The sequence below is a fragment of the Ceratotherium simum genome, chromosome 17 (genome assembly GCF_057802395.1).
Source record: "Ceratotherium simum simum isolate JZ-2026a chromosome 17, ASM5780239v1, whole genome shotgun sequence".
Taxonomy (NCBI): domain Eukaryota; kingdom Metazoa; phylum Chordata; class Mammalia; order Perissodactyla; family Rhinocerotidae; genus Ceratotherium; species Ceratotherium simum.
The window spans coordinates 4551983-4573794 of NC_141916.1; the positions used below are offsets into that span (position 1 = coordinate 4551983).

Here is a 21812-nt window from a genome sequence, read left to right on the forward strand (position 1 = left end):
GGTTGAATTTATTCCTAAAGACTTTTTAATTATCAGAAAGAACATTAACCTGGGAGAGGGTACTTAGTGGAATGGCACATGGTTCTAAGACCGGCTTTATCCTGTAGAGTACTTTCTATCAATAATTTTGTGGATAGAGAAAGTAACCTCATCCAACTGGCCAATGATACAAGTCCGAAAAGAAGAGCTAAAAGTTGGATGATTTCATTAAAATTTTCAAAGACTAGCTAATTCATATATTTGAAAAATGTTTATTAAGCATCTCTTATGTATCAGGAAGTTTTCTAAGTGCTGGGGATCCAGTGGTGAACAAGTCAAAGTCCTTGGCCTCATGGATTTTATATTCTAGGGAAGACGATTGATGATAAACAAATAAATATATAATAAAATGTCATGCATTGACAGATGAGTTGAAGGAAATTGATACATTGTAAAAGGTGATAGAGAGTAATTGCAGAGGGAGAGATTCTGGGGGGAGAGTTCCAGGCGGGAGAACAGTAAGTTCAAAAGTCCTGAGATGGGAACAGCTTGGCATGCAAGAAGGCTAGTGTGGCTGGAACTGATTATCAAAGGGGAGTTAGCCAGGGTCTCCCTCAAAAGGTGGATAAACAAGTCAAAACAAACAAGACGGCATTGAACCACGATGTACATTAAGTCATTTAAAAATAGTTGGATAGTGTTATAACAATAAAAATACAATCAACTCTGGATTTTATTTCATAAAAATCAATTACACAAGGAAAGGATGAAGGAGATAGGTGTTATCAGCAGTTTATGTGAAAAATACTTCAAGGCCTTGGTAGATCCACAAGCTCAGTATGAGCTAAAATGAAAGGATGACTTTGAGACACACACACACACACACGCATACACACACACACCACACACACACGCATGCTATGTGTGTGTACGTACCCATACTTAGCACAACCTTAGACTGAATTAACAGAAACATACCCAATTAAATAACAGAATAAACTAATACTCTTTTTACCTACCATATTTAAAGTGTTACATTTTTTTAAAAATTTTATTTATTTATTTATTGTTCCCCCCAAAGCCCCAGTAGATAGTTGTATGTCATAGCTGCACATCCTTCTAGTTGTTGTATGTGGGACGCGGCCTCAGCATGGCCGGAGAAGCGGTGCATCAGTGCGCGCCCAGGATCCGAACCCGGGCCGCCAGCAGCGGAGCGCGCGCACTTAACCGCTAAGCCACGGGGCCGGCCCTAAAGTGTTGTATTTGATTTGGAATGATACATTTGAAGAGAGGCATTGATGGTTTACAATTTTTCCCATTGACCAGGATGCTGAGAAAAACAAAATAAAACTAGCTACTCATATTTTTTTGACTTCCCAACTCTTCAATTCTGAGCTCTGCTAATTTAAAGGTCTCAGATCTCAAGTGAGAAATGATCCCACGTGGACATAGCAATGGTTTCACTGACCTGGAAGGTGAGGGACTGCCATTTGGGGCTCTACATGCCACTGAACCAAGAAGAGTGAAGTCGGTTACTATACTGGCTCCGGGTATTGACTATAGTTATCCAGGGGGAATCAGATTGGTGAGCACATTGAGGGCAGGAAGGTTTAAGTTTGGGATCCAGGGCATTCTGAGTGCCAACAGCTCCACATGCAATAGGGAATGCTAATGTGCACGCTGATCAAGGCAGGACCACCGAGGACTCATGCCGTCAGGAGTGAAGATCTGGAGCCCACCATCAGGGAGGGAAACCTGCACAAGCAGTGCGCTGGCTGAGGGCAAAGGGACATGGAAGGAGAGGGAAAGAAGCACCTAATAAATACAAATTGCAGCCTTGTGACGAATTACAGAAACAAAGACTACAGCAGCCATGCTATTTCCTTTGCTCTGTATTTATTTGTGTATATTAACCAATTATTGATTTTTCCCTCTCTTTTCACCTATATTACATAAGAAATGTTGGTGATGATGACCTTTGTTCTTAGAAAATTCAGGTGGAAGAAAAATTAAGATCACCTAGAGATGGAAATGATGACTGATGGGACCTTGTATTGCCTCTTTTGGGAGAATGACAGCATCTTCAATTATTTAAGGGATATTTGCATGATATTGTTCCTGGAAGTTTAAATATAGGGCAGAGGGGGTGAGAATAAATGCTGAATAGCCAAACGGTAGGATTCGTCTGTTGGCTCTTAGCTCCATTCTTGCCCCCCTGTGCTTTCCTCTGTAGTTCAGAGAAAACTGTATTTCCTAGATGTCCTTGACGGCTAACTTCTCATTATGGAACATGGGAGAAATGGAGAAGCTTCTTCTTTCTCTTCTTATTGGGCGCCTGGCAGTGACCACAGCAGCAGCACAGGTGGTGGTCTGGTTCTGATTCCTGCTTTCCTCCAGGGAAGCACCATTCCAGAAGCATCCACAGCAAGCACTCACAACGTCAGCAGGACGGTGGTCATGGCTCTTAGTTATACATTTTCCCTTTTTTCTCCATCATCCAGAAGAGTGAGAGTGGCTTCTTGAAGTTAATAATCTCTGGATAATTTCACATGTTCCTGTTTTTGCTCTTCTAGCCTTTTCAACCCTTTGATAACCAATTCCCAATGTTAAATTCCATCTGTTTGAAATACCTACTAGGGGTTCTATTTCTCCATCAGGACAATCACTGATAGAGATGAACCCATGGCCCAGATGATGCACAGAGGAAAACACAGAGTAGATGGGAGAGGAAGGGGACGGTCATTGATAGGCCAGGACAAAATCAAAAGATCAGATAATAGGATGTTATTATAAAGTCAAGGACAACATACTATGATTTCTGATGTGTGACAGGGTCCACCGTGTGGCCTTGGGAATAGTGGCTGAAGTGAAGTGGAGGTGTAGTTGCACTGTAATTGAGGAGATTGTCTAACTGTGATGCTGTGATGTTACTCGGTTCACTCCAATGACTGCTGAAATCAGGAACGATGATGCCAGGCTATGAGATGGGGAGAAAGATGAGGACATGTCAGACTATGTCTTCTAAAATATGGCGATAATTTTTTTATTAGGGACATACATTTTAATGGCCAAGACAGGATACTAGTAATCATATGAGTTACTTCTCCCCCTTCAAACTGCTAGACAAATGCATAATGAAAATGTCAGAGATTGCTCTGCCTCCTGTCTCAAGCAATAGTCTTAGAGCTGCCAGCAGTGGGTTGATATAAACAAGCATATTTAGCTTTGTAAACATACTGAAACGCAAGCATACATTTTCCTCCATGTATATAAAATAAAGACAATAAAAGGTCATAGATTAATATTTGCCCTTGGCTGAAGTCATTGCAGCTCTTTTAACAAGTCCTGTGTTACAAACATAAAAGAAGAAAATACCACAAGATCCAGTGTTTAATGGTCCGGCAAGTGCACCCTAATTAGCCTTTACGTTTTCAGAATGACGCAAGATTATCATTAGTGAGTAATGGGATTAAAAAGATTAAGACGACGACCAGAAGTTATTTATACCTCCCTCCAATGTTCAGAAAGCTGTTCAGAAAGATTCCATTTTACACTGTATTTATGTATCGGATTCCTTCTCTTTCACTGAAATCTATGCAGCGCTGGTACAGTTGGTATCACCTGGCATTTCCATTCCAGGAAACGCAAAAGAAGCACCAATGCATTACTTTGGTATCAAAAGCACAAAATTTGTGGCTATGCTTACATTTGTGGCTAACGAAATTTGTGGTTGTGCTCTTAAGAAGCCAGCACTAATTTATCTTTTGGCAGGATTTGCCTAGGAAGTGTTTTTATCATATTTACACACTCTGAGTTATGCCCACAACACAGTCCCTCCAGATAGAACTCATTAGAATTGGCATTTTACCCTGGAGGATACTTTGCCATTTCCCTTTATAATTACTGCATTATTGTGGATCCCATTAGCCTTGTTACATAGGCTCCATCTCCACCTGCCGAGAAAAGTCACACTTTCTCTGCACTGTTGCAAGCTTTATTTCCAATGATAACTACAGAGCAGAGTCTACTAAAAGCAGCAAGTTAAAATTTCGTGTAGGCTAAAAAGGGATAGTGGGGCACAAGTCTGGGGAATGGATACTTTATGGTGAAAATTTATCTCCCCAAAGATCTTTTAATTTAAGTATAGGTTACTCCTTAAAGTGCCGATTTGAAAGTATAGATCTTAAGGGTAACTTTTAAAGATTTTAGCAAAACCAACTAAACTTTAATTACAAGTATTCTCAGTTGTGCACTGTGATCTGTTCTCTATTCTTCTGTATTTCAGGTCGTCTGGTTTTTGCCTCTTGGATTGCTTTTTTATAAGCCCTCTCAAAGTTTGTTACTCAGGGGATACCAGACAAATCCATGTGGGAGCTTCAGTCACTAAGGCTGGAAGACAGAAATAATAAAGGACAATGGCATAGAAGCATTATCACTAGTTGCCAGCTGTCACCAAGGACACAACTAAGCAAAGAGACAGGCAAATGTACAAATGTAGAGAATTTTTTTCCCCAAAATAAAAATAGCTTTATTATTTTTTGATAATAAAAATGATACATGCTCATTATAAAAATTTCAAATACACAAAAGTCTAAAGAAAGCAGAGATCACCCAAACACCACAGCTCAGAAAAAAACACCATTAACCTTTTAGCAAAGATCTCTCTATGAAACAGATTATTTAAAAATATCCAATGTTATTAGACATGCCATTCTGTATTCTGCGTTTTCATTCAATAATATTTCAGGGACAAATTTCCATGGCAATAAACACAGATCTAAATAGTCTTTAATGAGAGTTGCATACAACTCAATTGTATATTACGTGCTATAATTTATTTAACTCATCTCCTATTGAAGGATATTTAGGCTGTTTCCAATACTTTAATATCATAAACATCATAAAGTACACCTTTGCCCTCGTGTTTATACACTTGTGTAATTTTTATTCATTAGGATAAATTCCTAAACAAATTGCTGGGTAAAAGGGATCATCATTTAAATTTTTGATATATATTGCCAAATTTGATGCATATTGCCTTCTAGAAAGGTTGTACCAATTTCTGCTCCTGCCTACAGTGAACAAGAATGCCCATTTGCCCACATTCTTGTCAATTGCTTTAATCTTCGCCAATCTTGGAGGACAAAATTAATAATAATATTAAAATAATAAACACGTATTTATTAACTGTTTTCATTTTCAAATAGGGGATGCTTTTAATTTTTAAGTTACCCCTTCTCAGAGCAGATATTTCTGGAGCTTGAATAAAGAGTTTTGTTTTGTATCCTCATTCCATCAACGGTGTGATCTTGGATAAAAGTCAACTTATTTGAGCCTCAGTTTCCTCGATCTTAGAGTCACAGAACCCAGCTCAATAGGCATTTAAATGATGTGTGAATACATCTAGCACACTACTAGACACATCAACATTAACTGAGTCTGAATCTCCTGCAAGTAAACTGTTCCCACCTTCTTACCCTCCATCCCAATTATTGGTCTACAAGAAAATTTTAAATTTAAGGAGCCAATAAAAAACTTTGGGAATATTCTCTTGGTATTTATAGAGATGACCACAAAAGTTTGCAACAAAGCAGATGACACCAGTAAGAAGGCTCTTAAGAGAAGGTTTGGGAGGCAATGTAGATCTCTGCAATAAAAATGACCCCTAAGAAAATACTCGTAAGTCTAATGGACCCTCAAATATATATAAATAACGTGGGACAGAAAAATGGAAACAAAATACATCTAACATCAGTTTATCCCCTGTCAAAATGCTGGTCTATCATTGCTTAGACACGGTTTGGGAATATTTTCCACCATGAAGTGAATTTATAAGCAATGTACACAATGCCTAATTCCTCTTTTCAAAGACAGCTCAGATATTAGTATTTGAAGTTAATAACTTTTATCCAAGAATGGTGAGATGAAACCATTTAAGCAAATGATGGATGATAGTCTGGATATTAGAAAGACAGACTCTGGGTGCAATCTAGACAGCAGTCTTGGTACACCAGACGCCAGTGATTTTGAAGATGTTGTCAAGGACTACTTGATTCATTCATTTTACAAATATTTATTGGGCCATATTATGTGCCAATTACTACGCTGGCTGTTAGGGACAGAAAAATGAGGATACAGCCCCTGCCCTTAGGGAGGTTTCCATTTTGTGGAGAAGAAGAGAGATGTCAACTGGCAATTCCAGTATGGGCCGATAGTGAGGGAGGCCTGCGTAGATTCTGCAGAAGCAGCCTGCGGAAGATGCCACCAGCCTTCAAATGAATGCCTTGAAGAAATCATAGGTCCACGGAAGAAAAGGCTCTGTCATGACTGCCACAAAGTGTGACGCTGACTGCTTAGTGCACACTAATAGCAAAACGCTGGGTACATGGAGATATCAACTATTCAACAGGACGAGGAGAAAAGTTCTCTGAACCCCAACCGAGGAGCTAGCAGAGAAGGCAGGGTCTACGTCCAGAGAATACTCTGAGATGGCTCCGTGTGGAGGGCTCATGGAGAGCTGCCAGTCAGTGTGAGAACTGAGATAAAGCTCTGCCACGGAGTTCCCTATTCACCACTCATTCATTTATTCACGAAGTTCACTAAACCTAAGTTCACGAGCACAGGGATCTTGGTTGGGTTTGTTTCGCTGTATCTCCACCTGTTGGTAAATACTTATTCAATGAATGAATGGATGGATGAATGAATTCACTTAACTCACATCAAATGACCGCAGAGGTGGTCCTACAGCAGAGGAGCAGGGTAATGAAAAAGGCAGAAGACATGACCAGGCTTCAGTGCCTACTGAAAATTTCTGGAATCAACAAATGACTTTTCACATCCATTCCTTTTCGTAGGAGCTTGAATCTGCAGTGGCTTCTTTGTGTATTGTGGAGGACAAGAAACAACATGGGCTTTGAAGTCAGACAGACGTGGGTTCAAATCCCGGCTCCTCCAGATCTGGGAGGCCCTTAGGCAAGTTACATACCCCACCTGAGCCGGTTTCCTCTTCTCTAAAATAGGAATTATACCTTCCGGGAGGCTGTAAGGGTTAAACAGGAAGAAACACACACAGCTCTGGACCCAGTTCCCTTCGCCCTCAACCCATCCTTCCAGCCCTGGAGGCGGGGTTGTGTAGAGCTCTAGGAGAGCCGTGGGCCCCCAGTTCCCTTCTATCCATCCTGGAGAGCTTCTTGGGCACTCTTTTCCATTTCTCTTAATCCCTTCTCTCCTTCCAGGAGTCTTCTCCAAGACGCCTTCCTTACCCTCTCGAATGTGCACAGTAATCTCTGCCTTCCCCTCCCCCTGTCCACCCTCACTTTCGGTTCCAACGGTTTGTGGTTCAAATAACAGATGTCACCGTACTGTTCACTTGGGCAGATGCCTTTCCTTCCTTCCTAAAATGCTTGCGCCTTACTTGGTACCTGAGTAGCCAACACAGTGCCTTGCTTCTGGCAGATGCTCAATAAATGTGACTTGTGATAACGCTCACTTCCTGTACTCACCGAACCTCAGGTCATGAAAGTTGTATTACACAGGCTGATGTAGTACCAACCATGAAACTTCACCTGCATGCAGTGAATCACAGATCATTAGAATAATTCTCAAGAAGCCAATACAATTGATCGTGTCAGAAATCCCATACCTATTTTCAAAAACAACAAAATATTTTCTCCATGTTTTGGGGAATTATAAAATGAGACAAAAACCCTAACAAGTGAATAAGATCTGCCTGGAGGATTGCCCACGGGGTGTTATAAGGATGAAGATGAGTGAGATTCCTTACTAATTCATGTTTGCTGATCAGAGGGAACACTTGGAGGCTCTTCCTTGGTTTCTTCATGTATCTTAGTCTCTACATCATGAAGCCATGGAGGCATCCTCTTATTGCCCACAGCAGGACGCAAAGATTTAATTCCTATCAATTAACATTTATGAATGCACCCACTAGAAGGCAAATCTAGTCAGGAGGACTGGATTACTCAATAGAAAATTCTGGTAATTTCCAGCCACAGTGGCACCTGTTTACCATATCATTAATCAGGTTATTGCCAGCTAATCTGACTTGGTCTTTAAGAAGTCCACCACAGTCACACCCTAGCAAGGTGATCTAGTCAAAAAAGATCATTTATTAACAATATTTGTAGAGTTCTTACTCTAAGGTAAACAAAATCCTAAGTAATAGGGTGAATATAAAAGAATTAAAAGAAATGGTTCTCTCTCAAAAATCATACAAAGTAGATGGGAAGGTAGAATCTACTGATCTATAACAACTTGAGGACACTTGAAGGCAGTGGTTCTCGAAGGGCGGCCTGCACATCAGCAGCAGCAGCAGCAGCACCCGAGAACTTGTTAGAAAGCCAAATTCCTAACCCCAGACCCACTGCGTGTGAAACTGGGTCGGGCCCAGCAATCTGTGTTTTTAACAAGCCTTCTGATGCACAATAAAGTTTGAGAAACATTTCTTTAAGTCAACTAAGCAAGTTCAAATCAACACGATACCAACAGATGACACATGTGCTGAGTAATGGCGTGGTCTGGTGTTCCTCAGAGCTTCCTCGATGACCTTTCGTTGACGGTACTGGGGTGTCCAGATCCAAAGTGGAAACAGTTGGACCTAGAGCCAATTCTTGGTTGTCTTGATTTCTTCTTTTGAATTACTAGTGGCAACTTCACACGATTCCAGGCTCATTTCCCCAGTTCAGCCAAAATACTTTCAGACTACATCTCTAAGCTAAATCGGCCTCAGAATGGTTTACAATACATAAAGTCAAATTACTGCTTCCTTTCATAACACGTATGATGCAGAGTTGCCAAACGAGGACAGGTCACAAGAATTAAAATCATATGAAGTCTAGTCCAACTCTTTCCCCCACTAGTCTTAGCACATGGTCAGTTTGGGAGCATTGTGAACACACGTGTCATGATCCGATGGGGAAGGCAGCCTTAGGCAGCCAGGTCCCTTGCAGACCACTTGTGAGCAGGGCCTCTCCCAAATGCTTACCTGGGACCTTTATCTGGCCTGTCAATCAGAGGAAGGCTTATTGTATTTTGAATTGCACTTCCTACCACGAGATCCTTTTTCTTAGAACTGTAGCTCCATGTTTCTGACCTTGGTCTGTTAACCTGACCCTGATTCCTGATGACTTCTCTATTAATTTTTCCTGAATCTGGACTCCAATCTGACTATGATTAACCCAACTGTACTGACTCACCAAAAAAAAAAAGGCATGAGTATATTTCTTTGAGGCACAGAAAACTAGGGATCTACCCTTTTATTATAAAAGTACTGGATTGAGAGTCCATAAATTCTCTGGAAATGGTTTTTGGGCAGTGTTTCTATCCATCATCATAAAGACAGCCATTATCCCCACTTTGTTAATTTACTCAGCAATGTTTACTACAGCTGAATTTTTGATTATGTGGGTTCATAGAGATAATTTAATTCAACTTAATTTATCAGGAAGCACCTGCTCTGTATAGGATAACACGCTAGGCCCTGAAGAGATGGCCCCTGCACACTCAGGGAATGTGACAGACAGAGAAATGGCACCCAGAGATGTCTACATCCTAATTCCAGAGACCTGTGAATATATTACTTTACAGGAGAAAAGGGACATTCCGATGTGATTAAATTAAAGGATTTTTGGGATACACAGATTTTCCTGGATTATCTGAGTGGGCCCCATGCAATCACAAGGATTCTTATAAGAGAGAGGCAGAAGGGCCAAAGTAAGAGAAAGAGGTGATGAAGAAGAGATCAGAGAGAGAGAGATCTAGATTCAAAGATGCTATGTTGCTGGATTTGAGGATGGAGGAAGAGGCCATGAGCCAAAAAATGCAGATAGCTTCTAGAAGCTAGAAAAGGCAAGAGAATGAATTCCCCCCTAGAGCCTCCAGAAGGAATGCGGAGGACCTCTGACTTCCAGAACTGTAAAATAATTACTTATGTTGTTTTAACCCACTAAGTTTGTGATAGCTTGTTACAGCAACAATAGGAAACTAATACAGGGAGTTTACTATCTAGTAAGAGATATAAGATGACACAGACAACTTTGATGTAATTCAGAAAGTGACAAATAAAAAACAGAAATTGCTGTGGAAATGCAAATAAAGTGAGTACTTCTGGCTAGAGAGATTAGGGAAACTTCCGGTGAGCCCTGAGGGACTGGGTAGGATTTCAAAAGGGGGCGATCCGGTAAACAGCAAAAATGAAGGCACAGAGTTAGAAGGTACAGAATCAAACAAAAAGCTGACCTAGGCCCTTATGACCAGCCACTTTCTTAGGAACAAAAATTACATGATTAAAATTTCATACATAGGTCTCTAAATTTGTAAAAAAAAAATTGTAATAATAGTCAACAACTATATTATATGTGATAAACTATCCTAAGAGTTTAAATACAGAAATACAGATCTTGGGCAGGAATCCCCTCTCTATACAGAACAGTCAGAGCTGTGGAGAACTGGTTCATTTCCAGACAGGCAGGCTTGACAGGGATGAACAGAAGTATATCAGGGGTCGATCAAAATAAACAAAAAGGCAACTCTTTAAAAAGGCATCTATTAACATTTACAAATCAGACATTTCCTAAGCCTTGGCAAGCAAGCTAAACCAAACAATGGAATCCAAGTGAACTGAAGTCACTGAGCAGATTGGAGGCTGAGCACTCACACTGAGGTGGGTGGAGAAGACATTAGAATCCGGTCCCTTTTTGGTAAGTTTTGATTGTTTTGTTTGTCTGAAGCCAGAGCCCATGATCTTAAGTAATTCTGAATGGCTCTAATTTAGCCCAGGTTTGATCATGAGGCAATTATCCTGATAAAATAAATTTTTAAGCCACCTTGTTTTTCGAGTTGGAAAGGAAGGAACAGGATTGTGCAGATTGTTGATGTGCATTACCCAAATTCACCATCCATCATCCTCTTGGCATTACTTATGAAGGCAATGTCTTCCCCAGATGACACCTGCACTCAGGGCCTCAGCAATGGTTGCTTTCTTCTTTATCATCTGGTGAAATTGACTCCTTTTTGTACTCTTCACATTCGTTCCAGGAAAATTCGGAGGAACAGCTAGTCTCCACTGGACTGCTCCTGTAAGAATGGCCTGGAGCTTCTACAGAAGGGTCCACATTCATACCATAGGCGCTTGAGTCCTGGGATGGGGCTGCATACTTTGGAGACGAACTTTCTTCACAAGAAGAACTGGGCATGTTCCAAGCGTCCTCATTTCTCTTATGCCCTGTCTTTCTGTCAAAGCCCAGAAATGTAACCTCAGACTGGCTGCATTCAAAGGGAATTTTCTGAGTCATTCTATCTTTTCTCCAGCCTTTATCATGAGGCAGTGAAGGGTTATTCTGGTTTTCATCATTTTCCACGGGAATACTTGGTACGTTGTCCAAGAACACAGGAGAAGGACACCTGAAGGACTTCAGTGAGGTGGGAGGATCTTCAGCAAAATACAAGCTGGCTGGAGTGCTTTCCAGAACAGTCAGGACCTGAGGAACCAAGAAGCCGACAAACACTGAGTTAACCTTGAATAACCTCTCCTTTTACCTTCTTTCATCTACCTATTAAGGAATATTCTCTTACGTTCACGAAATAAGTTTGACCATAGAATTTTGAATGAGAAAGGGTTAAAGATTAGCTAAACCCCTTCATTTTAATGAGTAAATTCATTTGAAGCAAAGAAACGGCACTGAATTAAATATCAAGAGACCTGACTTCAGGCCTAAGTTTGCCACTGACTACTTTGTGACCCTGGGCCAGTCTCTTACCATTTTTTAGTCCAAACTTAATATGTGGAGCATCGGAAGGGGTCGGGGGACAGTGGACCCGATCCCTGTTCTCAGGTGCCAGAATTACCTAAGGGAGTTTTCTTAAAATACGGATCCCTTAGCCCCAACCTAAGATTGTCATTCAAAAAAAATATGGAGATGGGGGCCCAGGAATCTGCATTTTAAAAGCTTCCCAGTGGATTGGAATGTGCAGCCCGAATTGAGAACCGCTGACCTGATATAAAATAATATATAACATCCCTTCACACACACACATGTAATTTGAAAAAATACATATAGAGAGCTTTATAATTTACAAAGAGCTTTCACACACATCACCTCATTTAATCTACACAAACAACATTATTATTCTCATTTTACACATAAGAAAGCTGAGGCTCAGAAAAAGGAATCACTATCAGCAGCCAGTAAGGAGCAGACCTGTTGCTTGACCTCAGATCTCTGGGCTCCCAATTCCACGCTCCTTCCACTCTATATCTCACAGCTCCTCTTGGGCCCAAGATTCCAGGTAACATAGCTCTTACTGGTGGTGTCAGGCCTAGAACACAGCTCTCCTGACTCCCAGGTCACTGCTCTGCATATTCTGATTATGTCATTTCCTTGTTTAAAACCCTTTCATGGCTCTACAATAGACTCGGGATAAAATCCAAACTCCTAGAATGCAATTCATGTCCCTCTAACCCCTGGAACCTTCTATCACTTTAACCACTCCAGCTTTTCCCTCACCCCCTCCCACTTCCACGATGCTGAACTCCCTGCAGTCTTAGCACCCTGGAATCCATCACCTGCGAGCCTTTGTAGGTCTGGATTCTCTCTGCCTCGAATGTCCTTCCATCCTTACTGCTGCCTAAATCCAAATCTGTTCTTCAGATCATAGCTTAGCCGTCACCTCCATCAAGAAGCTTCCTTGACTTCCATAGGCTGGTAAGTATTCTGACTCTACGCTCCCATATGGGCCTGGACTCCCATCAGTCATTATGCTTATCTTTCCATACTGAAATTCCATGTTTACTGATCTGACCCTCCTCTTGGACTGTGAGCTTGAGGGCAGCGACTATATCTTGATCACCTGTATCCCCAGCACCCAGTACAAAGTCTGGCGCATGCAAAGTAGGCACTAAATAAACACTTGTTCAACAAATAAATAAATGAATGGATGATTAAATCCATTCAGACAGATGTGTACATAAAAAAATCAATAAGGGAAACACATGCTGCGTTTTTAATGGGCCAGATCTCTTAATGAAGGTTGAATAAAATATTCTCTCCAAACTACTCCCTATGTATTTTCACTAAATTTTTTGTGCTGCCCTGGTTCCACCCAATAATGACCTCTACCAGAGTACCAAAAGATGCGACTTGTTGACTTGGAAAAGCTATCTGTTAGGTTAGATTTCTCTGTTGGGGGCTGGATTTGTCTCACTGATAAAAGATTCACTTAGACACACAATTTATCCAATTTAGATTTTCCAGGCGCTCAGTTTTGAATAAACCACATGTATACACACTTCACCCATCGATGGTCTTAACTTCGCCCGTGTCGCAACACACTGGCCTGCCAAAGAGAATAGCTTGGCGGAGAGATTCCGGGGACAAGGACACACTTTCTTATCTACAAATGAGAGACATGAATCGAGGCCTCTCTTCTCCATCAATTCCATAAGCAGATCCCTCTAGGAAGAGAAGAAGACAACCGTACCATTTAGAACTTGATCAGAAAAACAACCAAGAGCTAGGTGCAGAGACGAAGACAGTTCTTACCAGCTGGACATGCTTTGGATCATCTAACACCACTTTACAACCTGTCAGAACTTCCATTATTACCTACAAAGAAGATATAGACAGTCAGCTACATTTGTTAAATACATACACATAATCAGTTGCAACTCCTAACCTTGATGATGAACATGGTTCATTCTAATTAATGACTTTATATTTTATTACTTGACTGATTGCATAATTTTAATGCATAAGACAATAACAGGAAATCAATAGGTCCAGAAGTTAACGACCTTAAAAAAATTCTTAGAATTGAGAGCATGCTTGGTGATGAACACCCCCCCTTTGTTAACTTCAGTTGGCACTCACAATCCCAAAGCTGTAGACGTCAGTTTTGATGGAGAGTTTGCCCTGCCGGATGTACTCCTCGGGCATGTACCACAGATGTCTCCTGCTGCAGCTGGTCACGCTGATGGTGCAGGGCTGCTGTTCCAGGTGGGGTCGGAAGTGTGCCATGGCAAAATCAGTTAGTTTGGGTTGAAACTGATCATCCAAAAGTATGTTTGCACTAAAATTGTGATCAAGCACAAACAAGACAAAAAAACCATAAGGGCATTCCGGTGAAAAACAACATGACAAGCTCACCTTCACACCTGGTTAATTCCAAACACCGACAAAATAAAGCCATACGTAGTTTTCCAGGAACCAGAGGACACTTTCCCATTTTTCTTAAAGTATAAATTCAAGTGTTTTATAAAACCTAAAACAAAAACATGACCTAGGAAGAGTGGGCATTTCCAATTTACAGACACATATATGGAGTTAGTGGGTACCGCTGATGGTTTGTCTACAGGAGAAACTAACGTTACCCAAGCAGCTTTCCTTGTGCTCTCCTTACATGTGATGAGAACAGTAGCCGAGTTTTAATCAGCTAGGAATTACGTGTCTGTTATGTGCACAGAGCTGTGTGTGGAACGCCGGGCTTATCACCAGAGAGCCGCTGACCTGCGGTGATCTGAGGAATCTTTGGGAGCCCCTGCCTTAAGGATACCCTACTGCATTGTCCCAGCTCTAGGCTTTTTTGTCCTTGAGTCTTATTTAAAACATAAACATCTGCAGAGGCAAAGGCTAAGTGCTTGGAGTCGGTGTCAGCTGTTTGTCACACAAAAACCTTAATGATCGTTTAACATCGTGGCTGAGAGTAAGCAGCCGCAGACTTTCACTTTCGAAGGGCTGTCCCAGCAGGGATGGGAAAGGACGAGCCCACGCATTTCACATGGCCCACACCTGCGGGGAGTCCCAGCTCTGCCTCTTCCTGGCTCTGGGACCCCTGGCAGGTTACTTCACCCCGTAAGCCTCAATGCTGTCTTTCCTCACATGTGAAATGAGGAAAACAACAGAACTGACATGGGGAATATACATAGCCTCCTGCCTGACATACGGTAATGCTCAATAGACGGTCGGTAAGACGAAAATGAGTAATTAATCATGAGAGAGCAGATGGATACTGATAAAAGAGGTGGGTGGGCCAAGAGAAAGGTACCTATTTCTCAGCTTGGCTTAGGGCTTTTCGGAGCGTGCTTTTTGTTCCCTGGAAACAAAGCTTCTAATCCTAGGCCTGCCCATCCAAGAGGCCAAGTGGTACAGTTGTAGTACTACACATTGTTACTAAAAGGGGTAACAGCTACAGGATGAGAACAAGCTCTTCTTTTTTTTTTTTTTTTTTTAAATTTTATTTATTTATTTTTTCCCCCAAAGCCCCAGTAGATAGTTGTGTGTCATAGTTGCACATCCTTCTAGTTGCTGTATGTGGGACGCGGCCTCAGCATGGCTGGAGAAGCAGTGCGTTGGTGCGCGCCCAGGATCCGAACCCGGGCCGCCAGCAGCGGAGCGCGCGCACTTAACCGCTAAGCCACGGGGCCGGCCCCGAGAACAAGCTCTTCTTAATCCTGAACAAACACGGGATCTTACAGAAGCGCCAGAGCCCTTGCTGTCCCTGTACAAGGAGGCACAGGCACACCTGGTTCCACGGCTCTGAATCGCAGGGGTTACAACAAGTCAGAGTATTCAGAGTCCTGGCTCTATTCAGAGGATCTGAAGCTAAGACCTCAAGAATTCTGGTCCAGACTTTGTCTAGCACTGTGTTGATGACAGACAAAATGGAGAGACACCCCAGGGCCCTTTAAGGGTAGAGAGGGACACATTCTAAACTTTGTTCACTCTCTCTCCTCTAAGGCTGGCAGGAAAATTGCAAGATCCAGAGATTCCCCGTTCTGCATGAGGCCTGAGGCCCTCACCTGTTATGTGATCCCTGCATTTACAAGGAGACAGTCAGGAGGGCCCGGCCCTCCAGACTTGTGTCAATAATCACAGCCCTCTTTCTTCTCCTTGCCTTGTCTTTTCTCCCCAGACATTTCAGACCTGGCAGCTTCTAGGGCCAGCCTGGGCCTCACACATGCATATCACTCCTCATCCATCCTTTGGGTTTCTCACTTGGGGAGCAGCGGTGACTATCCTGACATACCCCTGAAGACGAGGGATCCACTAGAGCAGAGCCTGCCTTCTCTCCAGCTCTAGACAAGAACAGACAATCAGGTCAGCATTACTTCTTCCACAGGTGTACACTTCATGGGTTCAGATCAAGGCTGGGACTTCTGGAGATGCCCTGATCACTGCAGAGTGCTGGGGTATTCAGTGCAGGAGTCTGCCAGGTGGGCCAGGAGGTGAGGTGGGCAGACAGGTGCATTAACTCTCACTCCCAGGACCCAAGCTTCTGCCTCTCCAGCTCTTCTGCACTGAGAGCCTGGCTCTCTTCTGCTCACACAGCTACTCCCCACCCCCTTTATTTCAGCCTAGAAGGAGAATCGAAAAATTCTGAATGCCAGAGTTTCAATGTCAAACATCTAGCCCTCTTCCTCCTCCCCCCCTAGCTCTAAAGAAGGAATAAAACCATAAGTTAAAATGCCAGAACCATGAGAATGCAAAAGCCGAATTTGTGAAACACTTAGAATCCCTGAAGAATAGGTCTTTCCTAAGTACGAAAGAAAAAAAGAAAGCAACAACAACAAAAAAACCCCATAATCTAATCCATTTATTTGACGCTCAGAACAACTGGTGGGAAGCTTTCAGCAACTGGTGACTCATGCTTCCGCAAGTGTCAGGCAGAGGTGTGCTGGTGACCACAATGCGTTACACAACAAACCGCAGCAGCCTCTGGGTCACGGAGCAGCCGGCAGTGAGAATGTGCATTTGTCCTAGGACGCGGCATTTACACTTTGAATAATGGTATAATGGTATTTGGTCAAAAGACAAGTTGTTTACCAGCAGACTTTAGCGTGGAACATAAATTTTAAGTCCAGTGATTTACTTTGTTCTAAATAAAGGTTAATGGAGCTGAGGAAGAATGTTCTGTTTTAGGAAAGTGGAAATTGCAAAAGGCCCTTTAACAATCAATTTTACTGTAATCTTTCCCCTGCGTCAATCTTAAATAGAACATTCAAACATAAAGTACCTTCAGCTACCATGCAGGTCAACTGAACATGTTTATCCCGTGGAGGGTAAAACAGACTAACAAAATAAAGACAACATAAAATAACTAAAATCATATAACTATATAACGCAGCAAAAGGGTGGCTTGCAGAGAGAGAAAGACAAACACCGTATGATCTCACTCATATGTGGAATATAAACCAACACATGGACAGAGAAACTGTATTGTGGTTACAGGGGCAACGGGGCTGGGGGGTGGGCACAAGGGGTGAAGGGAGACATGCATATGGTGATTGACAAAAATGCACAACCAAAATTTCACAATGTTATGAATTATTAAGACATCAATAAAAAAATTAAAAAAAAAAAAAAGGGCGGCTTGCTAGCTATTGCGACTACCAAAGAGACAGAAGAGACATACGCCATGGCCCACACCTTCAATGTGGTGTTTCTACAACCTATTTCTTCTACTCTTTCCCACAAGGCTATTTACCGTAACAGAAAGGCCATCACCTCTCTAGATAATTCTTCCAGCTGAAGGATCGGTGGTGGTACACTAAGTAGACGTGGAAAATCCTACACAAGGTGATGAACTGGTATTATGACTCTGGGGACGTTACTTAATCTCTCTGTTGCTAGGGGTCTCTAGGACAACTCTTTTTTGGGGACCTGAACTCCCAAAACAAAAGCTACAAGAACTGCTTTCTTTGCTCACCAGGGTGTCTGCTAATTTAGTTGAAGCTCTTGGGTCTTAACGGTAAAGCAAGATGATACACCTAGATTACAATGCAGGATTTGAATTTAAGTGCAAACACCGTGTTTCATATGGAAGTGCATGATTGGTCTTTAAAGACATATATTTTTAAAGGATTTTAGAGGGAATTATGAGTGCCCATTAGTCCAGCTCCTGAGTGCCTGGCAGCTCTCAGGGAAAGTCCAGACTCCACCCAGGCCCCAGAGATAAAGAGGACCCAACTGGCCTCTCCAGGACAGCCTGAGGCAACAGGACACCTTCCTGTCTGTGCCACTGCTGTTGCAACACCATGACACCCCTCACCAGATGAGGCAAGACCCAGTTTCTCCAGGAGCCCGCAGGTTACTGGAAAAGGGCGCACCCCCTCCCCCACCTCAGCACGCAGTGCCTCCGGCCTGAAGTGAGTGAAGCTGAAACTGTTTACCCCTCGTGGATTAGGGAGCTTTCTCTTTCCTTCCCATTGAACCAGGGCAGGACTGAGAGACACCATTAGAGCTTGTTTTTGCTTAATTGGTGCCTTGTGAGTCTAGGCTCTCTGTGTACAGGCCCAGTCAATAAGGGGTATTGCTGCTTTAAATGTAAAACTGCGTCTCTAACCAAGCTAGCACAGCTTCCCTAAGCCTCAGTTTTCCTTGCAGGTAAAAGGATTTGATAATGCTGACCCCACAGAGTTCTCACCACGATTAAACGAGAAAACGCAAGCAGGGTGCCTGACATACAGGGAGGCCCTCGAAATGTGCTTTAAAGGACGTAGCCTGGCCATTGTCCATCCTATACCCACCACCTTACCTTAAAGTCCCAAGGAACCTGGCTGGGTACTCCAGAAGTTCAAGGACACCAATTTAAAGTAACAAAGGTACAGAGGATTGAAGGATGACCCTGGAGATGTGAGGACCCTTGGGTTAATTACTTTCAAGGCATCCATTGAGTTTCAAAATAGTTCCAGAGAAGTTCCAGAAGAACCTGACTAAGTAACATTTCCAGATATTTTAAGACCATGAGAGAAAAAGATATACATTGTTTGGCTGTATGTATCTACGTGCATAAATAAGTGAATGTTGGGGTTTAGTGACATTGGAGGTAAATAGAATTAACCGGAAATTTTAAATTATGTAATATTTATTTGTTTTGGCATCCCTCAGGAAAAATGAACATATTTGGATATTTTAGAAGAAGAGAGACACTAGGAGGAACATAGGAAAGTTTGAGGAAAAAGAATTGTTAATACCTAAAATGTTTCTGAAAAACAAAAATAGTTTTTTGGGGGAGGAGAAGGGGAGAGAGGAGATTAGTTAATTAAACAAACAGTCGGTCAAACAAACAAACAGACTTTGCAATCCCTGCAGGCTTTACCATCCCTGCAAAACAATGAGCTGGGGTCCTGCCCGCCACACACATCAGGTCTGGGGGTAAAGACAGGGGGAGCTTGGGCCCTCAGGTGAGGGTGTCATGACTGCAGGAAGGGGCCAATCTGTGGCTTCCTACCTTCATTACAACCACTCAGTCTTTCCAGTCCCACACAAACGAAATTCTCCATGCACTTACTACGACCACACATCTCGAATCAATTTTTTTTTTTTTTAAATATTATTTATTTATTTATTTTCCCCCCCAAAGCCCCAGTAGATAGTTGCATGTCATAGCTGCACATCCTTACAGTTGCTGTATGTGGGACGCGGCCCCAGCGCGGCCGGAGAAGCGGTGCGTCGGTGCGCGCCCGGGATCCGAACCCGGGCCGCCAGCAGCGGAGCGCGCGCACCTAACCGCCAAGCCACGGGGCCAGCCCTCGAATCAATTTGTATTTTGTAAAAATTCATTTTTAAGCAAATGGCTTCTTCCTTCCTTTCTCTCCTAGACCACCGCTCTTGTATGAAAGATTGTTTCACTTGGCAGGAGACACATGACAATACCGATGAGAGAACATGATCCTATAGGAGACGTTAGAAATGTTCACCAAGATTACCTCCTTGCTTTGGAAACATTAACAGGAATGAATGTCTGGAATGAAAAATGCCGAGGATAAAATGCATTTCAATTTAAAATCGTTCATAAATGTGAAAACAATTAAGCTCGCCCAGGGATAGGATGGAAATAACAAGAAAGTTTACTGCTCTCAGATGCTCTTATGTGATCCTGTAATTCAAAAACATCTTCGTTTCCCAAATAAAAATATGAGGGCCTTTTGCCAAGAAGACACCTCAACTCTTCAAGATTCTTTTCTTTAAATCCTTTTCCTCCTCAAATTCTACCATCTGGAAATGAATTTTGTTTTTATAGCATTCTCTTTGAAGAGTTCAAATTACTAAGACATTTTTGGGCTAACTAAACCACCAGACTTCTCGAAAATACCTTTGAGATGAGGGCTTGGTTTCCTCCTTGGGTGTTCCACAGCTGTGTCCTTGACAGTCTCTCCCTCTACAGAAGGTTATTTACTCTCACTGCTTGAACAAGGCAAAGATTCTGAATGCAGATCTCCTGCCCAGTCTCCCCCTCAAAGTCTGCTGCCTACTGCCATTTTCACTAGGAGCCCAATGTCAGCATTTCCAAATTTGCACATACGAATTATGTTCTCTTCTCCTGCCCAATTTCCCTGCCTCTGCCCGTGAAACCAATGCACTCCCAGGAATCCTGGCTAGGAACCCTTCTTTACCAAATAAGAGCATAATTGCTGGACCCACACAAACATGGAACCCCACCTCCCTTCCCATCTACAGACACGTGACAGAGGCAGATTACTAACCTCTGTAAATCTCAGTTTTCTCCGTTAAGCTAAGACCCATGATACCTACACTCAGTGTTGTTGGCAGCATTCATAAGTTATTCAGTGGTCTTATATGTTGGGTCTAACGTCCTCTGGCCTTCACTGAGCTCCCTAATCGTCTGCAGCCCACCAGCTACCCTGAAGGTATTCGCACTTAGACCAGTGCGGTCAGGATAGACTGCGCTTATTGCTGTTCCCCTCACCCGCCAAGTACTCCCTCTCCCTTATTTTTATCCAAATCCTCTATGCAGTCTAAGATTCACTTCCTCAAGGAGTTTTCACTCGACTACTCTGAATTCCGGTGACCCTCCTTCTCCAAGTTCCTGCTGTACAGCCTGCACTTACCATTTGGCACTTACTCAGAGACCAGTTCACGCCGTTTACATAGCATAATGCTGAGTTTACAGAAGACGCTAGGCAAAAGCTGGTGATGTCATCAGTTTGTTAATTAACAGAATTTGAAACCATAAGTAGCCTCTGACCACTCGGTATGTGGCAAATCCGAGGCCCAAATGTTGCCAAAACATCCTCCCCTATCTTTGGCAGCCATCACTAATTGAGTTCAGAACACACCCATCCCCGATTCCCTTTCAACACTGCATGTGGGAAGTCATTACCCATCAATCAAAGATGGAATGTGAGAAACTCATTTGTCATCCCTGCAGATCTTTTTCAGATGAGGTAAATGAGGCCACATGATTGAAATGACTTGTTGTACGCAAAATAGCTTGTTAGTGGCAGACCCAGAGCTAAAGCCTCGCCCTCCTTTTTCCCTGTTTGGTGCTCTCGATTTACTGCATTTAACTGAAAAAAACATCGGAGCTGGGTGGACACCATCTCCTTTTGCTCAGACAAAAGGTGTTGCTCACACTTTGAGCCCCAGGCTGCTGAATAATGACTTAACAATCTTCATTTCTTAAGCTATTTTAAAAACCACAAAGGTGTAAAATTATCAAGCTTCTTTGTTGCTAGAATTAATTACAGAGAAGGAATGAACTGAAATGTTAGGACATCACTGAGCAACTAGAGACTCCCTCTAGGAACTTCTGATTACTCAGTTTGAAGTAGAAAGGTCTGATGCCAAGTTATTTTTTTTTTACTCTTATTTTTACTATAAGAGTAGAACATAATCTTTAAATAAAAATTTTAAAGACATAAAGTAGGGGCCAGCCCCGTGGCTTGGTGGTTAAGTGCGCACGCTCTGCTGCTGGCGGCCCGGGGTTCAGATCCCGGGCGCGCACCAACACACCGCTTCTCCGGCCATGCTGAGGCCGTGTCCCACATGCAGCAACCAGAAGGATGTGCAGCTATGACA

The 21812-nt window shown here is 42.5% G+C and overlaps 1 protein-coding gene across 3 annotated transcripts in view; it reads right to left on the reverse strand.

Annotated features, from left to right (window-relative positions):
• Positions 1–1858: 1858 nt before the first annotated feature.
• Positions 1859–21812, reverse strand: part of IRAK3 (interleukin 1 receptor associated kinase 3) — a 56298-nt gene continuing 36344 nt past the window's right edge. The window contains exons 9-13 of one of the 3 annotated variants that reach the window (XM_004429376.3): positions 13863–14061; positions 13536–13598; positions 13283–13447; positions 10880–11474; positions 1859–2956 (exon numbers count right to left, since the gene is read on the reverse strand). In XM_004429376.3, coding sequence (XP_004429433.2) covers positions 10959–11474; positions 13283–13447; positions 13536–13598; positions 13863–14061 — 943 coding nt within the window. In that variant the 3' untranslated portion in view covers positions 1859–2956; positions 10880–10958. Of the gene's footprint in view, positions 2957–6697; positions 11475–13282; positions 13448–13535; positions 13599–13862; positions 14062–21812 lie in introns of those variants that run through there. The other 2 variants (XM_087442065.1, XM_014786704.2) reach the window with 2 other exon arrangements.